The sequence below is a fragment of the Natator depressus genome, chromosome 16 (assembly GCF_965152275.1).
Source record: "Natator depressus isolate rNatDep1 chromosome 16, rNatDep2.hap1, whole genome shotgun sequence".
Lineage (NCBI taxonomy): Eukaryota > Metazoa > Chordata > Testudines > Cheloniidae > Natator > Natator depressus.
The window spans coordinates 2,432,142-2,453,587 of record NC_134249.1 but is presented as its reverse complement, the minus strand read 5'-3'; the positions used below and the strand labels follow the sequence as shown (position 1 = coordinate 2,453,587).

The 21,446-nt window shown below is 46.6% G+C and overlaps 1 protein-coding gene across 4 annotated transcripts in view; it reads right to left on the bottom strand.

Moving 5' to 3' along the window:
* Positions 1 to 824: 824 nt before the first annotated feature.
* The window catches only part of NSMF (NMDA receptor synaptonuclear signaling and neuronal migration factor), an 84,612-nt gene continuing 63,990 nt past the window's right edge, over positions 825 to 21,446 (bottom strand). For 3 of the 4 annotated variants that reach the window (XM_074973827.1, XM_074973830.1, XM_074973828.1), the window contains 7 exons: positions 19,869 to 19,952; positions 18,340 to 18,373; positions 17,926 to 17,996; positions 16,366 to 16,445; positions 15,108 to 15,210; positions 13,311 to 13,386; positions 825 to 9,179 (listed from right to left, as the gene is read on the bottom strand). In XM_074973827.1, the coding sequence (XP_074829928.1) occupies positions 9,082 to 9,179; positions 13,311 to 13,386; positions 15,108 to 15,210; positions 16,366 to 16,445; positions 17,926 to 17,996; positions 18,340 to 18,373; positions 19,869 to 19,952 (546 nt within the window). In that variant the 3' untranslated portion in view covers positions 825 to 9,081. The remainder of the gene's footprint in view (positions 9,180 to 13,310; positions 13,387 to 15,107; positions 15,211 to 16,365; positions 16,446 to 17,925; positions 17,997 to 18,339; positions 18,374 to 19,868; positions 19,953 to 21,446) is intronic. The other variant, XM_074973829.1, reaches the window with a different exon arrangement.

Here is a 21,446-nt window from a genome sequence, read left to right as displayed (position 1 = left end):
CGGCATGGACACACACGCAAGCCAGCCGGCAACACTGTTTGCCTAGTGGTTAATGCTGCCCACTGACCCAAGGGAGCTGTGGGTGTGATTCTTAGTCCTGGCCCCTCTTTCCCTGAGTTGCAGGAGTGGGAACTGGTTTCATTCCTAGCTCTTGTTGCTGGCTCTGAGGCTATCGGGGACTGGGGATGGTGGTCAGACAGCACCACCAAGTGGGTGGAGTGTGAATTGTTGGTTTAGGAAAGACAAGTCTACACTAGAGACATAGTGGTGGAGAGGAGGGGAATTAAAACAAAAGGGCTCTGGGGGTTTCTATAAAGGGACCCCCTTGTATTGTCACTGCAATCACCTTGGACCTAGGGACAAAGACAGTGAAAAGTCTCCTTTGGCTGAAAGGTCAAAAGGTGGCAGGAGAATGCAGCTAGGTACTGTGGTTCTGAAGAGAATCACCCACCTGTGCATGGAGCTGCTGTGCAGCTGAGAAGTGCATCCGTCTCTCCAGGAGAACCACAAGGGCTGTCACCGCTTAGCCCTTCACATGGCCATGTGGTTGGTAAAAGGACCTGTGCTTTTCTATAGATCGTTTAATGCTGTCACACAACAGCTCGGCCCCAGGGGCCCAGCACTCGGGCTTGTCTTCCCCTCTGTAAGAGCCCTGCTTTTCTGCTGCAGCACTTCTTTGCCTGCTGCAATTTTAGAAACGTTAAAAGTCTTTAAACCCTCGCTGGGCACCAAAGAGCAGATTTGTCACGTAGCACTTGGTTATCGTGTTAGTAACCAGGCAGAGAGAGACTGTATGAAAAGAAAAAAGCTTTTCTCTTGCTTTCGCCAAAATGTCTGTTTTTATTAAATCACATCTTAAAACCTATAAACTTTCATGTATTTGAAACATGGTTATCATACACAAAGCAGCAAGTAGTCCCAAAGAAACATGTGAACAGTGGATATGGTAGATCTAGCCCAGCTGGAAGGAGGTCGGTGTAACCAATCACAAACAGCATTTAAGGTTGTGGGGGGTGCTCAGAAAGATTCTTCTTTCAGCCTTTTGGCAGATCTGCCCTGCTGGCTCAGAGCCCAGGATCTGTCCTTTGAAACGCAGCTTGAATCCCCCACAGAGGCAAGACCCACACTTCAAAACTCTCCACTAATTTTGGGTGCTTCAGATCTTCGGTAGCCAACTTGTGCACCTGAGCTGTCTGACATTGGCACTCGAGAGCAGCAGTGGTCATTTTTGGAAATTTGGGGGTGAAGAGTTTGGAGCTCTCCGCATGGGATTGATCCAACTGTAATTTTCAGTTGAAATGGGATGGGAAAAGGAAAGATTGTTCCTCCCCCAAATCTATTGCCTGCCTGCTGAAATGAAATCCTCAGCTACTGCTATCTGCTTTGTTCAGTGCAGTGGTGAGGAGGCCACACAATGACTTAAACATGTGGGAAGTTGGATACATACGCTCCTCCTCTGGAAAGGTTTGATTTTTGCAAGAAGCTGCATGCCCTCAACTCCCATGGAAATCAGTGGGAGTTAAGGACACTCAGCACAATACAGAATTGGGTCCTACACATTTGATCTTTTACATGGCATTGTCAAGTAAATGGTTAGATTTTGTTGCTTTCATTAATGCTGACAATTGTATTTACTTTTTCTCCTTCCTACTGGGAGAAAGGTAATTTGCCCACCTCCTCCATATTCCTAACAGATATACACAAATATAAAAGGACATAAGCTACTCTCATAAGGACATGATTACTCTCTCTATGCTTTGTAGACCTGTGATTCTGTAGGTGTTTTTCCAATCATTGCTTGGAGCTTTTTTCTTTAAGGAAAATCAATGCCAGGAACCCAGGCTGTGCTAGGAACTCTGATAACAAACTAGTGTGTGGTTTTGAGGGAAATAATTGGTTACAAGAAACAATGGCAGGATTCCGTGTGTGTGTACACATGCATTAACTTATTTATACAGATGCATGTGTGTAGTTCTCCCCACTCACCAACAGTCCTCCTCTCCTACGCTAACCTGGGTCATTTTTATGACATCTCAAAGTTGAGGATTAATCTCCGGGGTGGTGTCCCTTGAAACCCTCACGTAAGAGTGAGCAGGATGTTTGAAGAGGGATGCGACCTCTGTGTCAGAGTTTGAGTCAAAACTCCAGCTCCCCCATCTTCTATTCAATTGTGTGTAAATCCCAACACCAGCCATGGTTTAAGGGTTTAAAGCCAATTGCCAAAGGCCTGTCAATGCAATAACATTGAACTTTTCTCCCCATAGGGAGAGAGCTGGATACATCAGTAGAACTCCACAAACTGATTTGCACAGCCGTAGGCGAAAGGTTACATTCAAAAGCCGAAAAAACATGTATATCATGTGGGGAATGGGAACAGTGGAGGAGAGACGGGCACATTATTGCTATATAAACTCCAGAAGGGGAGTCTCATGAAGGGCTCACAATTGTACACAGTAACAAAACTCTCCAGCAGCTGCTTGAGGTTCTATGCAAAAGTTTTCATGTTACTGAAACCCAGACACAGCTCCCGTTGAAGTTGATGGAGAGACTTCCAATTAGTTCAGTGACAGCTGAATTGGGCCCCAGCTGCAGAGGGAGCAGCCAAATATCGGGATCAGTTAAAGACACCACCACTTTGCAACATAGAACATAAGGAAGAAATGTGAGTGCTAACAGAATGATAACCAAATACCCTCAACTCCCATGATATGGGTCTCTTACCTTTGGTAAGAGACCCATACACCAATCTTTTTCCTTTCAATTTTAAATATATTTTAAAAGCAATGGAATAGCAATCATTATCTTTGAACTCTGACCTTTACTAAATATTTAAGGAAAATGCAATGTAATTTTCCTTCACATGGGTTCTTAGAACGTAATATCCATTATTTTCACCTCTAAATTCACTATTTCACAAATTCTCTCCCATGTATCATATGTCTGAATCAAAACTTCCAGTTGTGTCTCTCCAGCACAGGTAAGAGATTGCACTCTAGCTTTTATACCCAGGGCCCTGACTCCGATCGCACACAACTTATCATCACTGGTTTCACAGCAGGTTTACAGTGGTGTAACTGAGTTCAAAATCAGGCCCATCATCTCTAAGTCTCACATGTATTCATTAAACTCCCAGGAGCTAGACAAAGCTATCAGCAGTCAGATTGACCCATAGCTGTGGGTGCACTAGTTTCTGATTGCCGTTGGCTTGCACTTCCTCATCCAACAGAACAGCTGGAGGAAAATTCGTACTAGACAATGGTGTCTCATTCAGCCCCCCGAATCTAAGGCTGTAGGCCCCTGGCTGCCTGTCTCCCAGTGGGTGAACTCCCTGGTTTACTGCTTTGGGGCTGCAACAAACCTCGGCTTCAGCAGATGTTTGCTGCATCAGTCCAGGCCTCCTGTAACAAGTCCAGCCAGCAGGGTTTGAATGAGGGACGTTCTGATTCTGATCACGAATGCTCATAGTGTTGAACAGTTATTTTAAGAGGCAAGGCAGGGACAAGATGAATAGACCATTTCTGGGATCACATGTGCATGTGCTACTCTAGTTTAGTGCCAAACTTTGTTTTCAGTGATCTTTGCCTCCTGTAATTTTTGTTTAACTGATGGGAAACAAATTCAAAATAGACACCAGCCAACACTAGGCCAGAAGGTGCTCCCATTTACACCTGTGCAACTCACCTGAACTCAAATGGGGGTGAGGGGGAAGGGAGTCATTTAGATAGGATTTCACCCAGCATCCTCAAAACAAACAGATTTGTGATCCGGGAAGGGAAGGGACTTCCTCTAAAATCTCTGATGCATGGTTCTGACAACTCCTGCCAATGCCATTCCTGTTATAGTGACCTAGAAAGGTTCATTATTGTGCAACAAGCCACCTTGTATTGGACCCCCAAACAGTGAATCCCAAAGAAGTGTTCAGGCCAAGACGGGCCTTGCTATGGTGGTGCGTGGTTAGTTAGGCTGAGTTAAGAAGAGGAGTTCGTGGATGTGTCTTCGTGTTTGCCTTTTCTGGAGACACATTACCATTCGGTGACTGGACAGTTACTCTGGAGAGGCCAAGGAGGCACTAAGAGAACCCTTGCATTCTGCTGCGTGGAGCAAAGCAGATGGGAACAAATGGGAACATGCGTCTCTCACACACAATTGGAGAGAGGCGGCCTGTCTACAAAAAACACACATATAGTGTACACACCATCTCTCCCAAGGAGCATCACAGGAGGCAGAACTGGGTTCAGACAAGCCCCGAACAAGCAAGAGGGGAGACCCAGGCTGAGCTGAGCCAGAAGAATTCACTCGTTCCTGGAGTCTCACCCAGGGAAGCAGCAGCCCTTGGAGGCAAAGCTGGGCTGAGTGCAGACTGCAGGGGATGTGGCTCAAACCACTCCTGAGGTCCCTGGGTAGGGGTGGGGGAGAGGAGAGTTCGGTGGGCTCTCCTGTTCATGCGCAGGGGAACCCTCATGTGGCAGCAGGGTGGGTGGTTGGTCGGTTTCCCACACAAGCGTCACTGTAAGTGGAGTTGCACTGTAATGAGAGAGGGCCTGCCTGCCAACCCCCCTCCCCGCCCCATGAGTGGGGGCTGGTAGCTGCAGTGGGAGTGGGGTGGCTTTCTATGGAAACCCATATCTTGGGCGTTGTCTACACTACAGACTGTACCGCTGCAGCGGTGCCCCGTAAGGCTTCCCATGGAGCCGCTCTCCCGCCAGGATCATTAAACCACCCCAATGAGCAGCAGTAGCTACGCCAGCGGGAGAGCGTCTCCTGCCAACAGAGCACTGTCCACACCGGCACTTCTGTCGGTGAAACTGATACCGGACGGGGAGGGAAGGGGGGTTCACACCTCTGACTGACAAAAGTTTGACTGACAAAAGTGTTAGTGTCGACAAGGCCCTAGTTTTCTCTTGGAAGCAGCTTCTTCAAGACTCCTCCCTACTTCTCCATCCAGGGCCCAACAAACTTTTCTCCTGCTCAGCCAGAGCAGAGGAGGAGGGGGAGATGACAATCCCATTAGAAAGCTGTACTGAACATTTACATGGGAACTGATAACTGCTGGATGCACACACACTCACTAGAGTGGAGTGATGTTTCTCAATAAACTGTGTCTACCACACGCCGGTGTGTGATCTTTGTTAAAATTTCCAACCACTGCACTAGCCCAGGTGCACTTCCACAGAACAAGGACCAGAATAACCTGGATGCTGGCATTTTACCACTGTTTCATCCAGCCCCTGATCACAGCAGGTCTAGACAAAACAGGTGTTAAAATCCATGTGATTGGGTCTATACTAGCACGCTCCCTTCGGTGGGAAATCTTCACGAAAAGCTTGCTGCAGACAGAGCTCTTAAGGGCCGACAGCCAAATGAAAAGTAGCTAAGCAATTAGGGACTTTCCCCTGAGTCCACTATAAACAGAGTTGCACTACAACTACATTTATTAGAAGTGGGCTCCACGAAAAGTTTCAAATAGCAATTACAAATAAGAGTACTGTTAGAAAGGGGACCACTTTGGGGAACAGAGTGCATGGCTTAATACAGATTTATAGCTTAAAAAAAAATGTAAAATGAAAAGAACCATTTTATAGGTGCAATGACACACTTTAGGATGTGCACATAAGTCAGTAAACATAGCTCTGGTATCTCATCGTGCTGCAATGGGTACACAGAGCATGCCAATACATGGCCTATGCACTACCCAAAGCCCATTCCATAGAGCTTAGGTGGGCTTGAAGTGGTGCACAGAACTGAAGCTGGCCCCCTGCATAGGGTGGATTTCCCCTTGTGTGCATACGATATACTGACTGGTGAATGCAGGCCCCATTGTGTGCAACTGCTGACATGTTGATTCCAATGGAAGATGTCACATTATCTATGTTTTCCTCTAAGGCCTAAATAGCGACAAAGTTTTTCTGCATCCTATATCCTGCTGACTCCTTCCTGTTCCACCAGGCATTCTAAAGGATCAGCCAGTCTGAAGTCTGAAGGCTAGGACTTTAACAGGGTTTAAAAGAGAACTGGATAAATTCATGGAGGTTAAATCCATTAACGGCTATTGGCCAGGATGGGTAAGGAATGATGTCCCTAGCCTCTGTTTGCCAGAGGGTGGAGATCACTAGATCATTATCTGTTCGGTTCACTCCCTCAGGGGCACCTGGCATTGGCCACTGTTGGCAGACTGGACACTGGGCTGGATGGACCTTTGGTCTGACCCAGTATGGCCTTTCTTATGTTCTCAGCCAGCTAGGAGTGGATGAAAACACAATTTCTTCCTTTCAAAATTAACTTCCAAAGTGATATTAGCACAAAAGACTTTAAATGGTTGATAGGCAGGAGGTATAAAATTCCCATACTGTCCTCCCAATTATAGCTTTTAGAACATTTTTTCATCCCTTTAGTCAAATGATCACTGCAAATACAAGAATCTGCTCATGTCATAATACCATAAAACTACATGGGATAGATCTTTGGAAACGAGAGAAATGCATTCATTATTTTCAGTATACTATACTATACAGTCAATTGAACCAGTAAAACAGTCTGAAACATTCATTCAAACTTACATCTCCATATAGGATAGGTTATGCAACTGTACAATCTACCTTTCTACTGCAACTCTAGTTCTAGAAGTGCTCAATCATAATAGATATACAATAGTTATACAGATAAATGATCAAAGTGTATATATTAAAGGCCCTTTCAGAGTCACATAGTATTTTCAATAGTTTCCACAATGCTACATTTATGCTACCACATTCACTGAAATGGGGCTTTACTTGAGACGAGGAGAGCATTTTATCATTCTTCACTTAACATTGTAAGCAACAACCCAAATCACGCAAGCAAACTGGAAAGTGACAGAGTCAAATATGGATGTGTTTTTGCGTCAACATCTTAATGCTGTCACTGTCATTTCATTTCTAGGCTGTCACAGAATATCCAACTCCCACCTCCTCCTGAGGAGCAGAGAGATATTAACATGCCAAATGTTAGTTCAGTGACATATAGCTTTAAACAAATCTGCTATGACATTTTCTTCCAAAACCACTTATGGTGGTGCCAAGAACCCTTTTAGTCTGCAAATCTGAGCATAAATCAACTAGAAGAAGAACTGTGCCCCCAATGACCAGCAGCCATCAGAGCATCCTGGTGGCCCCCTGGAGAGGCAGAGCAATGTGCTCACCTTTCTCGACAGCTGGCTGCACTGGGGCCATGTCATTCGCAAGCAGATATTGATGAACTATTTGGTTCGTCATGGTGATTTCTAATGATCGGAAACTGTCTCCCTCTCCCCCACTACTTACTGTACGTGGATTATTTCATAAAGATTTGACATAAAAGGTCATTAATGTACATGGGTCAGTAGTTTTAGCCAGTGGCCTGCTCCCCAGTATTAAAACAACACATGGGGCACGAAAGAGAAAGGGGATTTTCCACAGATCAGAATTAATGTTCTTTATACATTTTTTTTTCCCTGCACTGCACAGCCAGGTACTTTTACAAAACACCACATCAGGAGCCCAAGCTAACCCTCCATGGTTATTCTCCTGTATATTTTACCTCTCTGAAAGAGAAAGGATATAATTGCCCCAGATGGCCAGGGTGACCTGTGCAGACTACAGTAATATTTAGCCCCTAGACATTCAGGAGACTAGAAGACTAAAAAAAAAGTCAATAAATTCCACAGTATATCCTTAAAGATATTCAGCACAAATCCAGATTTGAAAACCATAGCTACTCACAGATGAGAGCTGTATAAGCCGTGTGTCTCAGACAAAAATGATTTGGAGGGGAAAGCTGAGAACTACAAACGGCTCAATAGATTGCTGGAGAAAACTGTGGTTTGCAAGTCAACAACTGGCAGCTAGGTGAATGTGGGAAAGATTCAAAATGCTACTCACCAGTGCTACATACTTCAAGAAACATTTCATTCTATTAATTCAAACACCTAAACCCCCTCGGAGGATTTCTCATTCTCAAATGATCTTCTATTCCATCCTGCAGTCTGCAAGAAGAGCTCATCTTTCTAAAATGTAACAATATACTGAGTGAACAATTACCACAGCTATTAATTTCTACCTCATTGTTATATCTTAATGAAACGGATGAAGATTCCACTCCGTCATGTACTGTATTTCTAACCTAAACTTACAGCAAAACTAAAACCATACAGTTTTGCAAGTAGCAGAGATAAAGTAACAAAGTTGTGTCTAATTGGAGGGGCAACATACATTGATAAGAGCACATACAATTAGTGTAACACAACTACTCTGAAATTAAAAATAAAACCAAAACCAAACAGGATTGATCAATGCAGCAGACATGCAGGGTCTGCTAAGTAACATTCAAATCATATTGCTGGTGATTAAATATGTCTACAGAAGATATATCACGATTTCGAATATATTTTCGAGCAGACTAAAAAATACCTCATCTATTGATTACTGATGTGTTATTTGTAACTAATTAAATATTGGGAGGGTTTTCCCCTCTGTGTATAAAAATTGCACTTATTTTCTATTAAACCAAAATACGTTAAACTTTAATTCTGTACTTCAATGTGTATTGACATTAGGTTGCTGAACCTTGCCTGTCAAAGCTTGCAGGATTAAGTATGGCGTTCCTTGCCTTCCAACATCCCTAGCACAGCAAAGAGAGCCGCTGGGGTGCACCCGTCAGTACAATGCCCTTCCTGCTCTGGGCTTCAAGTCACTGCTTTACTATAGTGCAAGGATTATTTATTTAAATTTTTTATAAGAAAACCTGAGCTTTAAATGTCTTTAAAAGGACCTGGAATTGATTCTGGCCCATCATGACCTGAAACAGCTCAGTCCTGCAAGGAAATTTCCCATTTGACACAGCTCCTTCTGAGAGACAAAGGCTCTGCAGGCAGTGTCTGTGGAGTCACATCATTCCCCTTCAAGTCTGTCTTTACCCAAAAGCCTTTTGTCCTGACAGCCCTTCCTTCCATCTCTTCGGCACTGCTGCCTCCTGCAGGGCTCCCCGTGCCAATGAAAAAAGTCTCTGCCACAAGCATGACTTGTGAGACTCTGGTGATCGCCCTCCTCGTGCGATGGCTTCTCCAGCTCATAAGATGTCATCGTAATCCAACAGTTTGGAATGCTGGCGAGTCTTCCAGAGGCGGTAAAGGCGGAAGTCAAAGTAAGTTTCAATCATTTGCTTCCCTAGGATGAGAACCAAAACGAAGCACAGAGGTTACCCCAGTGATGCACTGGGTGAAGCAGAGACCAAGCAGCCTGCAGCAGCCAAAAAAGATCAATTCTCACTGTTTCATGGATGTGCACAGGAGAGTCTGTCTGAGAGAGTCTCATGTAGGGACACTGCTGACAGCTGTCACTCACTCATGGCATCATTTGCCCAATCTGAAACTGCCCATAAAAGGTGTTGCCTTGACAACCCCAAAAATGGGTGATCATATTATTCATACTCAACATTGGAGAGCCCAGACAACAGCAAGGCGGGCTCCCCTCCTAACAGCCTGCCAGTGTGTACCCACCCGCACCCAGAAGGTGAGATACAGCTCTGTTTCCATGTCCCATTCTGTTCTTGGCTTCTCTGTACAGACTGCCAGCAAAGGTGACGATCAGTGGCTGCTGAGAGTCACAGTACAACTCACGCCAGCTCTGTAACTCCAGCTCTGGGAGACACTAGCTAGAATGACAGCAGGGAACTCAACACTGACCTACTGGAAAGTTATGGACCAAAAGAAGGTACAGTCAAACCTGTCAGGCAGTAACAGAGGCCCCTCTCCTTCATGCTTATGAGATCTCCAATCTCCATGGCTGCAGCAAGTTTGGTAAGGCAAAAGTTCACTTTAGCTACCCAGATCTGCCTTTTGCCATAGTGAAAACTTCAGCCGAACACTTTGGGGGGGAAATGTGGACTTGGGTGGTTTCACTACTGGTGTGAATCCTTTTTGCACCTGGTTGACTGAAGTATTTCACTAGGACAGTCACTTTACAGAAACCATGCAAGGGAGGTGGCCAGCGTAGCTTCACAAAACCCAAATCCCCACAAAGCATAAGAAAAACAAACAATCCTAGATTCTAAAAAGCAAAACAGAGGGAGGGACTTTTCTCTTTTACAGCTGATTAAGATCAGTTTGAAATGTCTGCATGACAGGTAGCCAGGGATTAAAGTGGTTACATTGTGTGTCCTAGATTTATCGAGACGAAAAAATTGCAATGCATTCTCGAGCCCAGCTCTCCTGCAGAGCCAAGAACTGCTCTGCTGGGCACTACGTACAACATGTATTGTGTGCAGAAGACACAATCTTTTCTATTGAACTGATATAATTAACTCTCTGCACAAGGCCATGTGCCACTGCATGGTTTTGTTGTGGATCTTAGACATGCACTTTGAAAATGCAGGGCCCCTCCTATGAGGTGCACAGTGCCTCTGGCAAAATGCTGAGGACCCTCAAGTCAGTGGGAGTTGAGGATGATCTTGTTAATGTCAAACAGAGTTAGGGTGCTCAGCTTCTTGCAGATTGTAAGCTATTTGAGGCAGGGACTGGACTGTCTTTTTGTTCTGTATTTGTACAGTGCCTAGATTCCTACGGGCTGCAGTAATACAAATAAATAGATCTAAAACACGTGGACACAGTACTACATGGTAAACTATTAGTTACATTAGGGAAGATGGGGATCATTACAAAAATTGTAAGGTGGATAAGGAACTGGCTAAAGGAGAGAAGGCAACAGGGTACGCTGAAAGATGAAGTATCCGACTGGAGGGTGGATAATGGTAGAGTTCCTCAAGGATCAGTCTTTGGACCAATCTTATTCAATATTTTTATTAATGACCATGGCACAAAGAGTAGGAGTGTGCTAATAAAATTTGCTGAAGATTGGGAGGCGTTGTCAATACAGAGGAGGATTTTTATACAGGAAGATCTGGATGACCTTGAAGACTGGAGTGGCATTAATGGGATGAAATTCAATAGTACACATTGCAAGGTCATGAACTTAGGGTCTAATAAGAATTTCTGCTACAAGAGGAGGAGAGAGAGCTGGGTGTTGGGTGACCAGAATTGTACAGAGTATTCCAAACAAAGTCTTACCAGTGCCTTGTACAATGGCATTAATACTTTTCTATCTCTGCTGGGTATGCCTCACCTGATACATCCAAAGATTGCATTTGCCTTTTGTCCAGCTGCATGACATTGGTGGCTCATAGTAGTCTTGCGATTGACCCAAGTTCAAGAAAGATGAATGTGAACTGGAACAGGTGCAGAGAAGAACTACTATGATCAGGGGAATGGAGGGCCTATTTTATGAGAGGAAACTGGAAGAGCTTGGCTTGTTCAGTCTAGCAAAAGGAAGGCCAAGGGTCATATGATTGCTCTCTCTAAATACATTAGGGGGGGTAAATACTAGGGAGGATGAAGAGCTATTTAAACTAAAGGACAGTATTGGCACTAGAACAAATGGATATAAACTGGCCATGAACAAATTCAGTCTGCAAATTAGAAGATGGTTTCTAACCATCAGAGGGAGGTGGTTCTGGAACTGACGCCCAATAGTAGTTGTGGGGGCAAAGAACTTAATTAGTTTTAAGAAAGAGATGGACAAAATTTATGAGTGAAATTGTATGATGTGGTTGCTTGCGATGGTGGGGGGGTAGGGCTCAGCAGCCCTGGGACTCACTTCTGGTTTTTAGCCAGCCACTGGCAGGGGTCAGAAAGGGATTTTTTCCACCCTCAGTGCATTCGGATTTATTTTAAACCTTCTTCCGCTGAAGTATCTGGGATGGCGACATCTGGAGATAGGACACTGGACAGGGAGCGCCAGGGCTCTGAGATGACATCAAACATTCTCTCTTTCAGGTGCTTGGCTGGCTGGTTCTTGCTTACATACTCAGGGTCTAACTGATTGCCATATGTGGGGTTGGGAAGGAATTTTCCCCCAGGTCAGATTGGCAGTGACCCTGGGGTTTTCTTTGCCTTCCTCTGCAGCATGTTGGTGCGGGTCACTTGCCATGATTATCTGGGTAGATCTCACTTAATCAGTTCCCTGCCATTGCAGGGACCTCAAGCACTGGTGCACCTCAGTCCCTGCTATTCTCTGCTTGTGGCACAGAAGTCTAGTCTCCTGAGGGCTGTAATATTTGGTCTCACTTTGGTCGATGGGTTGAGTGTGCGGGTGCTGGGAGGTGTCAATGGCCTGGGATATCCAGGAGTCAGATTAGATGATTTGATGGTCCCTTCTGGTCTTAATCACTATGATTCTGGCAATGGCAAACCACAGTGGATAACTTCTGCAAGGCCAACAGTGCATCCCTTGTATCTGTGACTGTTTAAACTGTGAAAATCTACCAAACAGAGCAGGTGGCTAGAAGCCACAAACGAGATATCAACCATACAAGGAAAGAAAATGTGTCTACAGCCTCTAAAGTCTCTCAAACTACGGACAAGAAGAGACTATAAAAAGATGGTTTCCACTCAGCTCTCCTGTTAGCATGGGCAGTCTGTTCAGAACTAGTGTTGTTGTTTAGCATCCTCTGGAGGAGAAATACTCACATGCATCATTAAGGAAAAGATTCTACTCCCAGATGTGCATGTGCTTCTCTCCTATTGACCTCAGCGTGCTCTGGTAACTTACCGAATCTCCTAAGCTACCTCTGCCCAGAAGGGTCAGTATTAGTTCCACGTAGAACTGGGCAACATTTTTTGAAAGAAAAGTTTATTTGACAAAAAATGCAGTTTCTGTTGACTTGAAACTATTTGCAAATTTGACACAAAGCTTCAGTCAGTCACAAAATAGCCAGAGGAAGAGGTGCTACTTTCCCACCCCTTAAGCCCAGTGGCTAGGGCACTCACCTCCTGTAGGAGCTCAAGGTTCAAGTCCCTGCTTTGGAACAGACCTGAAATGGACTTCTTTTGAGTCACCAAAAATTTGGAAATTTACAGATTTGATTCAACACGAACTGAATTTTTTTTCAATTGTTTGGAACTGCCATCAAACCAAAACATCAATTATTAGCTCGGCTCCTGTTACAGGCCCTTTTTGTTGATCTGCATTAGCTCTGGAGAGCACTGTCCAGCTACAAACACAACGAAGGGTGCAACTGAAAGGCAAAAAGGGGAGGAAATGTGAAAGGGGAAAAGCCAGACCAGGAGGAATCCACCATACAATCAATGATAAGGTCATTACAAACAGGAGAAGGTTTCAGTGACTTGGCTTTTTGGGGCAGGGCTTCAGGAAGTTGAAGAGTGCTCCTTTGTGAAAGGGGCCCATGGAGGAGGCAGTGATGTTGGAGGAGTGCACACTCACGTTTATAGCAGAAGAAATTACCTTGAGCTGAAAGTTCCAGTGGCGACTCAAAGACAACCCTATAAGGAGTCATTAGGTTTTTCAGATTCTGAAATAGCTGAAATGAGATGAGATTTAAAAGTTAGTAGCTGAATCAAAAGAGGAACTCCAGGTGCTTCAAATTAAACAACGGATGGGCAGGCACAGGGCAATGGAAAAGGAGAGAACTCAGCACTCTTCAGAATAGTCAAACTCAAACCTTTGGGTCAGCCCCTGTCAGGAGAACAGCTGGCTCCCAGCCTGGTCGCTAGGCAACCCAGCAAGCTCAGCCAGTCTTTGCCAAATGGCCATGCTTCCTGATCGGGCCGGGGAGCCAGCAGCCTGCTACTTGAGCCTTGCAGTGGCCGCAGCACAGTGGCTGCTTAAAGCATGCCATGCTGCAGCTGTGCTGGCTTCCACTTCCTTCTCTAGCCCTCGCTCCAGCCCCTGCTTCCAACCTGACTCCTCCCCACTCCAGTCTGTGCCTTGCCTCGTTGCCCTAACCTTTGGCTTGGCTTCTTGACCCTGACTCCAGTGTTACCCTCTGACTGGTAGGGGACTCCTGGATCTGTGCTCACTAATATGCTGAACTGCCACCACAACCACTAGGCAGGGTCCTGCTCCACCCATGCCCCAGCGGCTCACAGCTCCTGTGCTGGACAATAGGAGCCCACGCACACAACCACTGGAAGAATCCTGCCTATAAGGGGCAGCTGAATACGGCTGTGATTTTCAAAGACACCTAAGGGAGTTAGATGCCCAGCTCACGTTGACCCTAGCTCCCTCTGAAGATCCCAGGTTAACTCCATCAGCCCTTTTGGTTATTGGTAGGGACAGAAGGTGGGAAAACTCACTAGACAGTAGCACTGCTGAAAAGGATGTGTGGGTTATAGTGGATCACAAACAGAGTCTGAGCCACCAGTGTGATGCAGTTGTGAAAAAGGCTAATATCACGCTGGGTGCATTAGCAGGCGTGTTGTATGTAAGCCATGGGAGGCGACTGTCCCACTCAGCATGGGTGAGGTCTCCGCTGGAGAACTGTGTCCAGTTCGGGGCACCTACCCTATGGGCATGTTTAGTCTTGAGAAAAGAAGACTGAGCGGGGACCTGATAACCGTCTTCACACATGTGAAGGGTTGTTACAAGGAGGAGAATGATGAATTATTTTCCACATCCACTAAAGGTAGGATAAAAAGTAATAGGCCTAATCTGCAGCAAGGGAGATTTCAGCAAGGTTAGTTATTAGGGAAACTTTCTATCTAGAAGGATGGTTAAGCACTGGAATAGGCTTCCCAGGGAGGTTGTGGAATCCCTGTCACTAGAGGTTTTTAAGAACACATTGGACAGACACCTGTCAGGGATGGGCTAGGTTTATTTGGTCCTGCCTCAGCACAGGGGCTGGAAGTGATGAGGTCTCGAGATCCCTTCCAGCCCAACATTTCTATGATTCTCTGATCTTTGTCTAAGGCTTCAAGGAAGGGGCTTGTGTTCCCATTCTTCACTTTTCCTGAAAGGCTCTCACAGGCCAAACTGAGCAGTCCCTTCCTGCCTATCTACTATATGGCCCACAGGGTGGCTCATCCTTTCAAAGGCACACACCAGCTGAGCTGCTGTCTTCCTGAGGTGGGATGTACAGCACATCTGCAAAGAAGGCAAATCCTTAGAGAAGAGGGGCTGGGGAAAGGGCAACATGCCCCTTGATATTAGAGATGAAAGCCCTTTAATCAGATCTCCCAACTCTGTGACACACCAGCTGACCTGCCCATAGAGAGCTTCTGGCCATGGCCCAGGGCCGCTTACCTTCTCCCCATTGGGGTTTCCCAGAACATAGCAGCCCATGATGTGAATGACATTTGGCTCAGGGTTGATTTTGCTCATCAGTCGGCTCAGCCGCTTCCAGAAGCTGGAAGTAATAGGAGAAAACAAAATTACCATTTAAAATCCACCCCCTCTGTAGTCAGGCACCCTGGCAGTGGACACATGCTGTCCAGGGAGACCAAAGTGGGACCACCCTGGGGGAGACACAAGCCTCTCTCCCTGAGCTCATTTACAAGATTTCCCATGGAAATCCCCCCTGCCTCACCTGTTCCATGCCTGTAAGGTGGGTTGAACCTGCCTGCAGCAGCATAGGGCACCTGCACTCACATGTGGTGGGTTGCTGATGCTCTACTGGGATGGCACAGTGGTGAGCTCCCAAAGCAGAGCTTGGCCAGTTGATTGTTGTGAATAATACTTGCTGCAAATGTTGGAATTTCCCCCCGTAGAATAATTCTTTGAACTCTCACCCTCATCTCTGCCTCTGCCAAGCAGGGCAGCACAGTTGGACTCCTCTCCCCTCAATGCTGGTCCCAAACCTTTTACATCTTCATAGTTCCCAGGGTTTTTAGATTTGCTTTTCTTTTATCTTTTCCCTTCCGATTTCCTCTTTCCTCCCTTTCTCCCATTCCTGACAATTGTGCTGCACGATGTTACCAGCGTTAACGTGTTTGAAAAGACAGTGTAGCACTGGTTCCTGCAGAGCGCAATGAAGCAGCAGAAGGCAGCTGCAGTGAGTAGCGGCCCAGACAGACAATGCCAGCAGACAAAGCGAGACTCGAGGAGCTCGAGCTAACCTGCTTAACAAAGAGAAGGTTAAGGGCTGGCTTGGTCACAGCCTAGCTAGCTACGTGGGGAAGTAATATTTGATAATGGACTCTTCAGTCTAGCAGACGAAGGCATGACAAGATCCAATGGGCGGAAGCGGAAGCCAGACAAATCCAGACTGGAACTGAGGTGTGCATTACAGTAGTGAGGGGAATTAGCCATTGAAACAATGTCCCAAGGGTCATGGTTGATTTCCACCACTGGCAATATTTAATTCAAGCTGGGATGTTTTTCTAAAAGCTCTGCTCTAGTTCAAACAGGAATTAATGCAGGGCAGTTTTCTGGCCCATATTACACAGGAGTCAGACTAGATTATCACAATGAATCTATTAATAAAACTTTAGCCTACCCACCTCCATCTACATTAAATAGACCAGAGAAAGGGCACCCAGGGTTGGGAAATAAAGCGACTCACAGGATCATATCTTCCTCCTTCTCCACTTTGGCAAAGGTGGCAACTTTATTCTTCAACAAATATAAGTGGCCAGGACCTCCCTGCATGGAGAAGAGAGAGAGAGACAGTAGCACACCATGGAGAAGAGAGAGAGATGGTAGCTGCCCTGGCCTCAGAGAAATGGACTGGCTTTTTCCATCTCTAGTGACTAAGCTTCTGCGGGACTGTTTGAGAAGCACTGGAGAGGGCAGAGCAGACACTCTCCAGTCTGTGAGTGACACTGAAGTCATAAGCAGGTTGACTTTGCTCCAGACAGAAGAATAAACAGCCCTGGCCTCCACTTCTCACCTTAGGTGGGATCTTGGCCTCAGAGATGTTGGTTAACCGACTGGCAAATATAGTGGTCGGGGCCAGCTGTGTGGCTCACAGATGTGCAGCATTCTCACCATATGGTGATGAGGAATTCAAAGGGCACCTGTATCCGTGTCATAAATAAGTTTTCACTCTGTCCTTACTCAGGAAAAACTCCTATTGACTTCAATGGACATTTTCGTGAGTAACAGCTGAGTGAAAACTCAGCCAAGGCTTCAGGATTTGGCACAGTCTGCCCATCCCCCACCAGGAGCAGCATTGGAGGAACCTTGATTATCACTACAAAAGATTTTTTTTTCTCTCCTGCTGATAATAGCTCACCTTACCTGATCACTCTCCTTACAGTGTGTACGGTAACACCCATTTTTTCATGTTCTCTGTGTATATAAAATCCCCCTACTGTATTTTCCACTGAATGCATCCGATGAAGTGAGCTGTAGCTCACGAAAGCTTATGCTCAAATACATTTGTTAGTCTCTAAGGTGCCACAAGTCCTCCTTTTCATTTGGCTGGTATTGCTACTTTAAGGATCTCTGATGGTGTGGGGTTGGGAAATAATGGGCAAACAGAGTCAAGGAGGCATGGAAAACCATCATTACTCTAATTGTAGAAGACACAAGGATTGGACATTTATATGGATAGTGAGAAAACCCAGAGTTATGTCAGCAAGAATTAAAAACAAAAATCTCAAAAAAGTTTGGTTGGATTGCCACATTCCTGCTCCAGGGCATGAAGAGACTCAGCAGAAACCTCTCTTTGGGCAAATCACTCCATAACTGCTCACGGCAAGTTCTGGTCCTGGCCATTGGCAAGGACTGGAACCCTGGCCTCATCCAGTATAGAAGTTCCTATGTTCCTGTATTAATGCTGCAGGATGCTTTATGAAAGTAATCAATAACTATCAAGCTCCAAATCCCTGCCCCTTTGTCTGTGAGCTTCCTTCTGAAGTCAGATTGCATGGATTTGCTAGAAAGCTGTTGAAAAGCTGCCAAACCCTGCATTTGCTGCACTAAGCCAAATTTCCTTTGCTGCCATCACAGTAAGGTGAGGATACTCAAAGGTCGACAAATGAGAAATGGGAATTGAATAGATGCGATTGCTTTAATAAAAGCCTGCTGCAGGCTGGCTTTGGAATATTGTTTTCTGGAGTTAATTTGTCCCTGGAGAAAATACTGGCTTTTAACAAAGTGCCAAGGGCCTTTCACATACCTGACAGAAAATCAACATTTTCCAAATCTTGCAGCCTTTCCGATAAATGTTCAGCTTCTTCTCTATTTCCTCTGCAAAAAAGTGAAGGGAAGATGAGTGAGCCACATAGAAGGTGGAACGCTGGCTCTTCTACAGAGATTTTCACTAGCTCTCATTTGTGTTTATTCTGTAAGGCATCATGGGCCTGACTTTCAGAGGCGCTGAGCACCCACAAGTCCCACTGATTTCAAAACAGGCCCCGGACTTTAGAACTTTGGGAGTCAGGAATCCATGGCTTCTTCCAAAGAAGAAAACAGAACACTGGATTACAATGAAATCCCCCATGCACTCAGCCGCTGGAGAGCTACCAGTTACTGCTCATGTGAAACTCGGGGGGGGGGGGGGGGGGGGGCAAAGAAAATAACACTCACGTACCTAGAATATCTTCAAAGGTGGCATGTTCGTGATCCTGGAACCGAACAGAAAGGGTGTTTCAAACCTAGGGGCTGCTAGATCAGGGGTGGGCACACTTTTTGGCCTGAGGGCCACATCAGGGTGCGAAACTGTATGGAGGGCCAGGTAGGGAAGGCTGTGCCCCCCAAACAGCCCTGCCCCCTATTTTCCCCCTCCCATTTCCCGCCCCCTGTCTGTCCCCCTCAGAACCCCCAACCCATCCAACCCTCCTGCTCCTTGTCGCCTAACTGCCCACTCCCAGGACCCCCCGACCCAATCCGCCCCCTGGACCCCACCTGCTATCTAACCCCCCTGTCCCCTGACTGCCCCCCCCGACTCCTAACCACACCTCCGCCCCCTGAAAGGCCCTCCCGGGACTCCCACACCCTATCCAACCCCTCCTGTTCCCCGTCCCCCGACCGCGCCCCCCCAGAACCTCCACCCCATCCAACTGCCCCAAATCCCTGTCACCTGACTGCCCCCCAGGACCCTCTATCCCTTATCCCACCCCTCCCCGCCCCCGCCACCACCCCCGCTCCTTTACCATACTGCTCAGAGCAGCAGGAGCTCACAGCCGGAGCCAGCCGCGCTGTCCGCAGGGTGAGCTTAGGCTGCAGGGGAGGGGGGACCGCAGGGGAGGGGCCAGGGGTTAGCCTCCCCAGCCAGGAGCTCAAGGGCCAGGCAAGGATGGTCTTGTGGGTTGGATGTGGCCTGTAGGCTGTAGTTTGCCCACCTCTGTGCTAGATACTCATCGTTTAAAGAGATCTCCTCATGCGACAGAACAATGCTACACTAGGTAAGCACATACTTTGGGATTCAATTAAACCAACTGGTGGTCTCAGTCAACATCACAGGCAACATTGCCCTTATGTTAAGACCCATGTGTGACAATAAACATAAAATTTGTAAGTTACAGGAAGTAGATGGACTTCAAAAAGTAAATACTGCACATTGTTTGTGTGTTGAATAGGGAAATGTGTTGGGTGAGCCCAGGACAGAGGTCCACTGCAGAGATACGTGGAGTCCTGAATTGTCTAGGAACGGGTCAAATGCAGCAAAGAACTTTGTAGCCTTCCAACACACAGAGCTCTGCTAATGTGCCTCAGTCCCAACCTGCAACCCAGACTCTATTCAACTCCTGGTGCCATACAGCACGGACGATGTTCCTCAGTCCCAGCTCGCAGCCTCCTTGTTATTCTCATCCCAGGTCCCTAGACACATGCTTCTGATGATGCCCTTCATCCTGTCCTGCAGTCACCCCACTATTCCAGTCCTGGGCTCCCTACAGAGCTCTGCCAATGAACCTGGATCCTGACCTAATATGTCTGCTGCCAAAATTCTGGGCCTCTCTTGATCAGGTATTTGCCAGCTTTACCCAGTTGTGTGATGGTTCTTCTGAGGCATTCTGATGCCATCTAGGGACTAGGATACAATCACTAAACACATTTCCAATTGTGAGCCAACCCAGCATTCCAGTACCCAATGAACCTGCAAAGAGCTAGGCTACTCACGTAGAGAATGGGGATGATGGAGGGGTCATCCCTGCGGATAATCGTCGGGATGTACTCAGCTTTGGGGACCTTGGAAGAAATAAGCTAGGAAGGGAAATGAGAAATAGAAATGGGTCATGAGCAGAGACACAAAGGGACTGTGGGCAAGCACTGTACTCCGGGAGTGATGCTGTCTGCATCCTTTCTCCATAAGAAGTCTCCATAATCCCCCTGGATGCAAATATTTCTTCTTTCAGGTCAGAAATAAGCTGCTAAAAGAGGCTATTTCCATTCTCTCTCTGAACTTCAGAAAGCAAACAGCAGGGACCCTTGGCCCAGCTAGAAAACAGTGGTATGGCCAAAGGCAGCCAAACACATTATGCAATACAGCTGTGATTACAGCAAGGGCCTTGGCTTAAAGGCACCCTCCTGACATGGTATCAACTAGACCCTCAAGCCAAAATTTATAACTGGTATCCAGGGAAAGCTGGGATTCCTCCCCCTGCTGGTAACTAAAGCAAAATCCCTGCTCAGTCGGAATATCCTGGCCATTCCTCTGCTAGGCCTCCTGTAGCTCCTGGGCTCTTTGCCTGATCACTTCATCAGCCATACTAAGAAGCCCTCTCCACTCCTGGTCTGTCCTTTTGCATCCCGGCTGTAGCAAGGGAACAGCTCAGGAAGCCAGCCGTCATCAGCACTGAGGGAGGCTAGTCAGCTTCACCAGTGAAATGTTAACTAAGGGAGTGCCTGGAGCATCAGCCCAGGGACAAAGCTCAGTGGGCGCATTTGCAGAAGTCAATAGCAGAGTGGGAGAACATGGCAAACGTACCATGTGCAAGGGGCCTCTTTTGGCCTCAATTGGGCATGAATTCTAAGGACAAGATGCCAGTTTCTGCTTGTTGCTACCAGTGCACCTGTAATTAGATACATTCTTCCAGCCGCATTCACGGTAGATGTCACACCCTGTCATGGCTCCACTGACACAACTCAAGTCCCTCCTTACCTAGGCCCAGACAGTAAGTTAAAGCATCAGGCCCCACATTTCCACTTCCTGTTAAACCGATGGGGAGATGTCTTTCCCTGACACCCCCACCCCTTGGACTAGGAAAATAATCTGCTTTGGTGGGGGGATGCCAGGGAAAGAATAAAATGGAGGAGTCTAAGGAAAAGACAACCTCACTTAGTACCACTGTCCTCTGTATCAGCAACCCAATGGCATGCCAGAGCAGTGGCCCATTCATGCCAGAGCAGTGGCCCATTCATGCCAGAGCAGTGGCCCATTCAGATGAAGCATCAGCAGTGCCCTAATGGTTCTGCTGCCCAACTAGCCACTTGAGTAGGAGTCAAACCCAGATTTCTGTACTCCATTTTTGCTCAGTCAACCGTTGTTTGCCTGAGTGGGGGCTAAGGAAGGATGTCGGGATTTGACCCTCCGTAAGGACATCACTAAACCAGACCAGCGAGAACGGGAGTAAAGAGGAGGGAAGGCTGAAGGGCCAAGCCTATAAGAACAGGTTAAAGTGCACAAAGGGCATTGTGGAGCTGCAGTGTACAAGTCAAATGAGGAGGCGAGAGTGTTTCTAACTGCCAGCCCTGCAC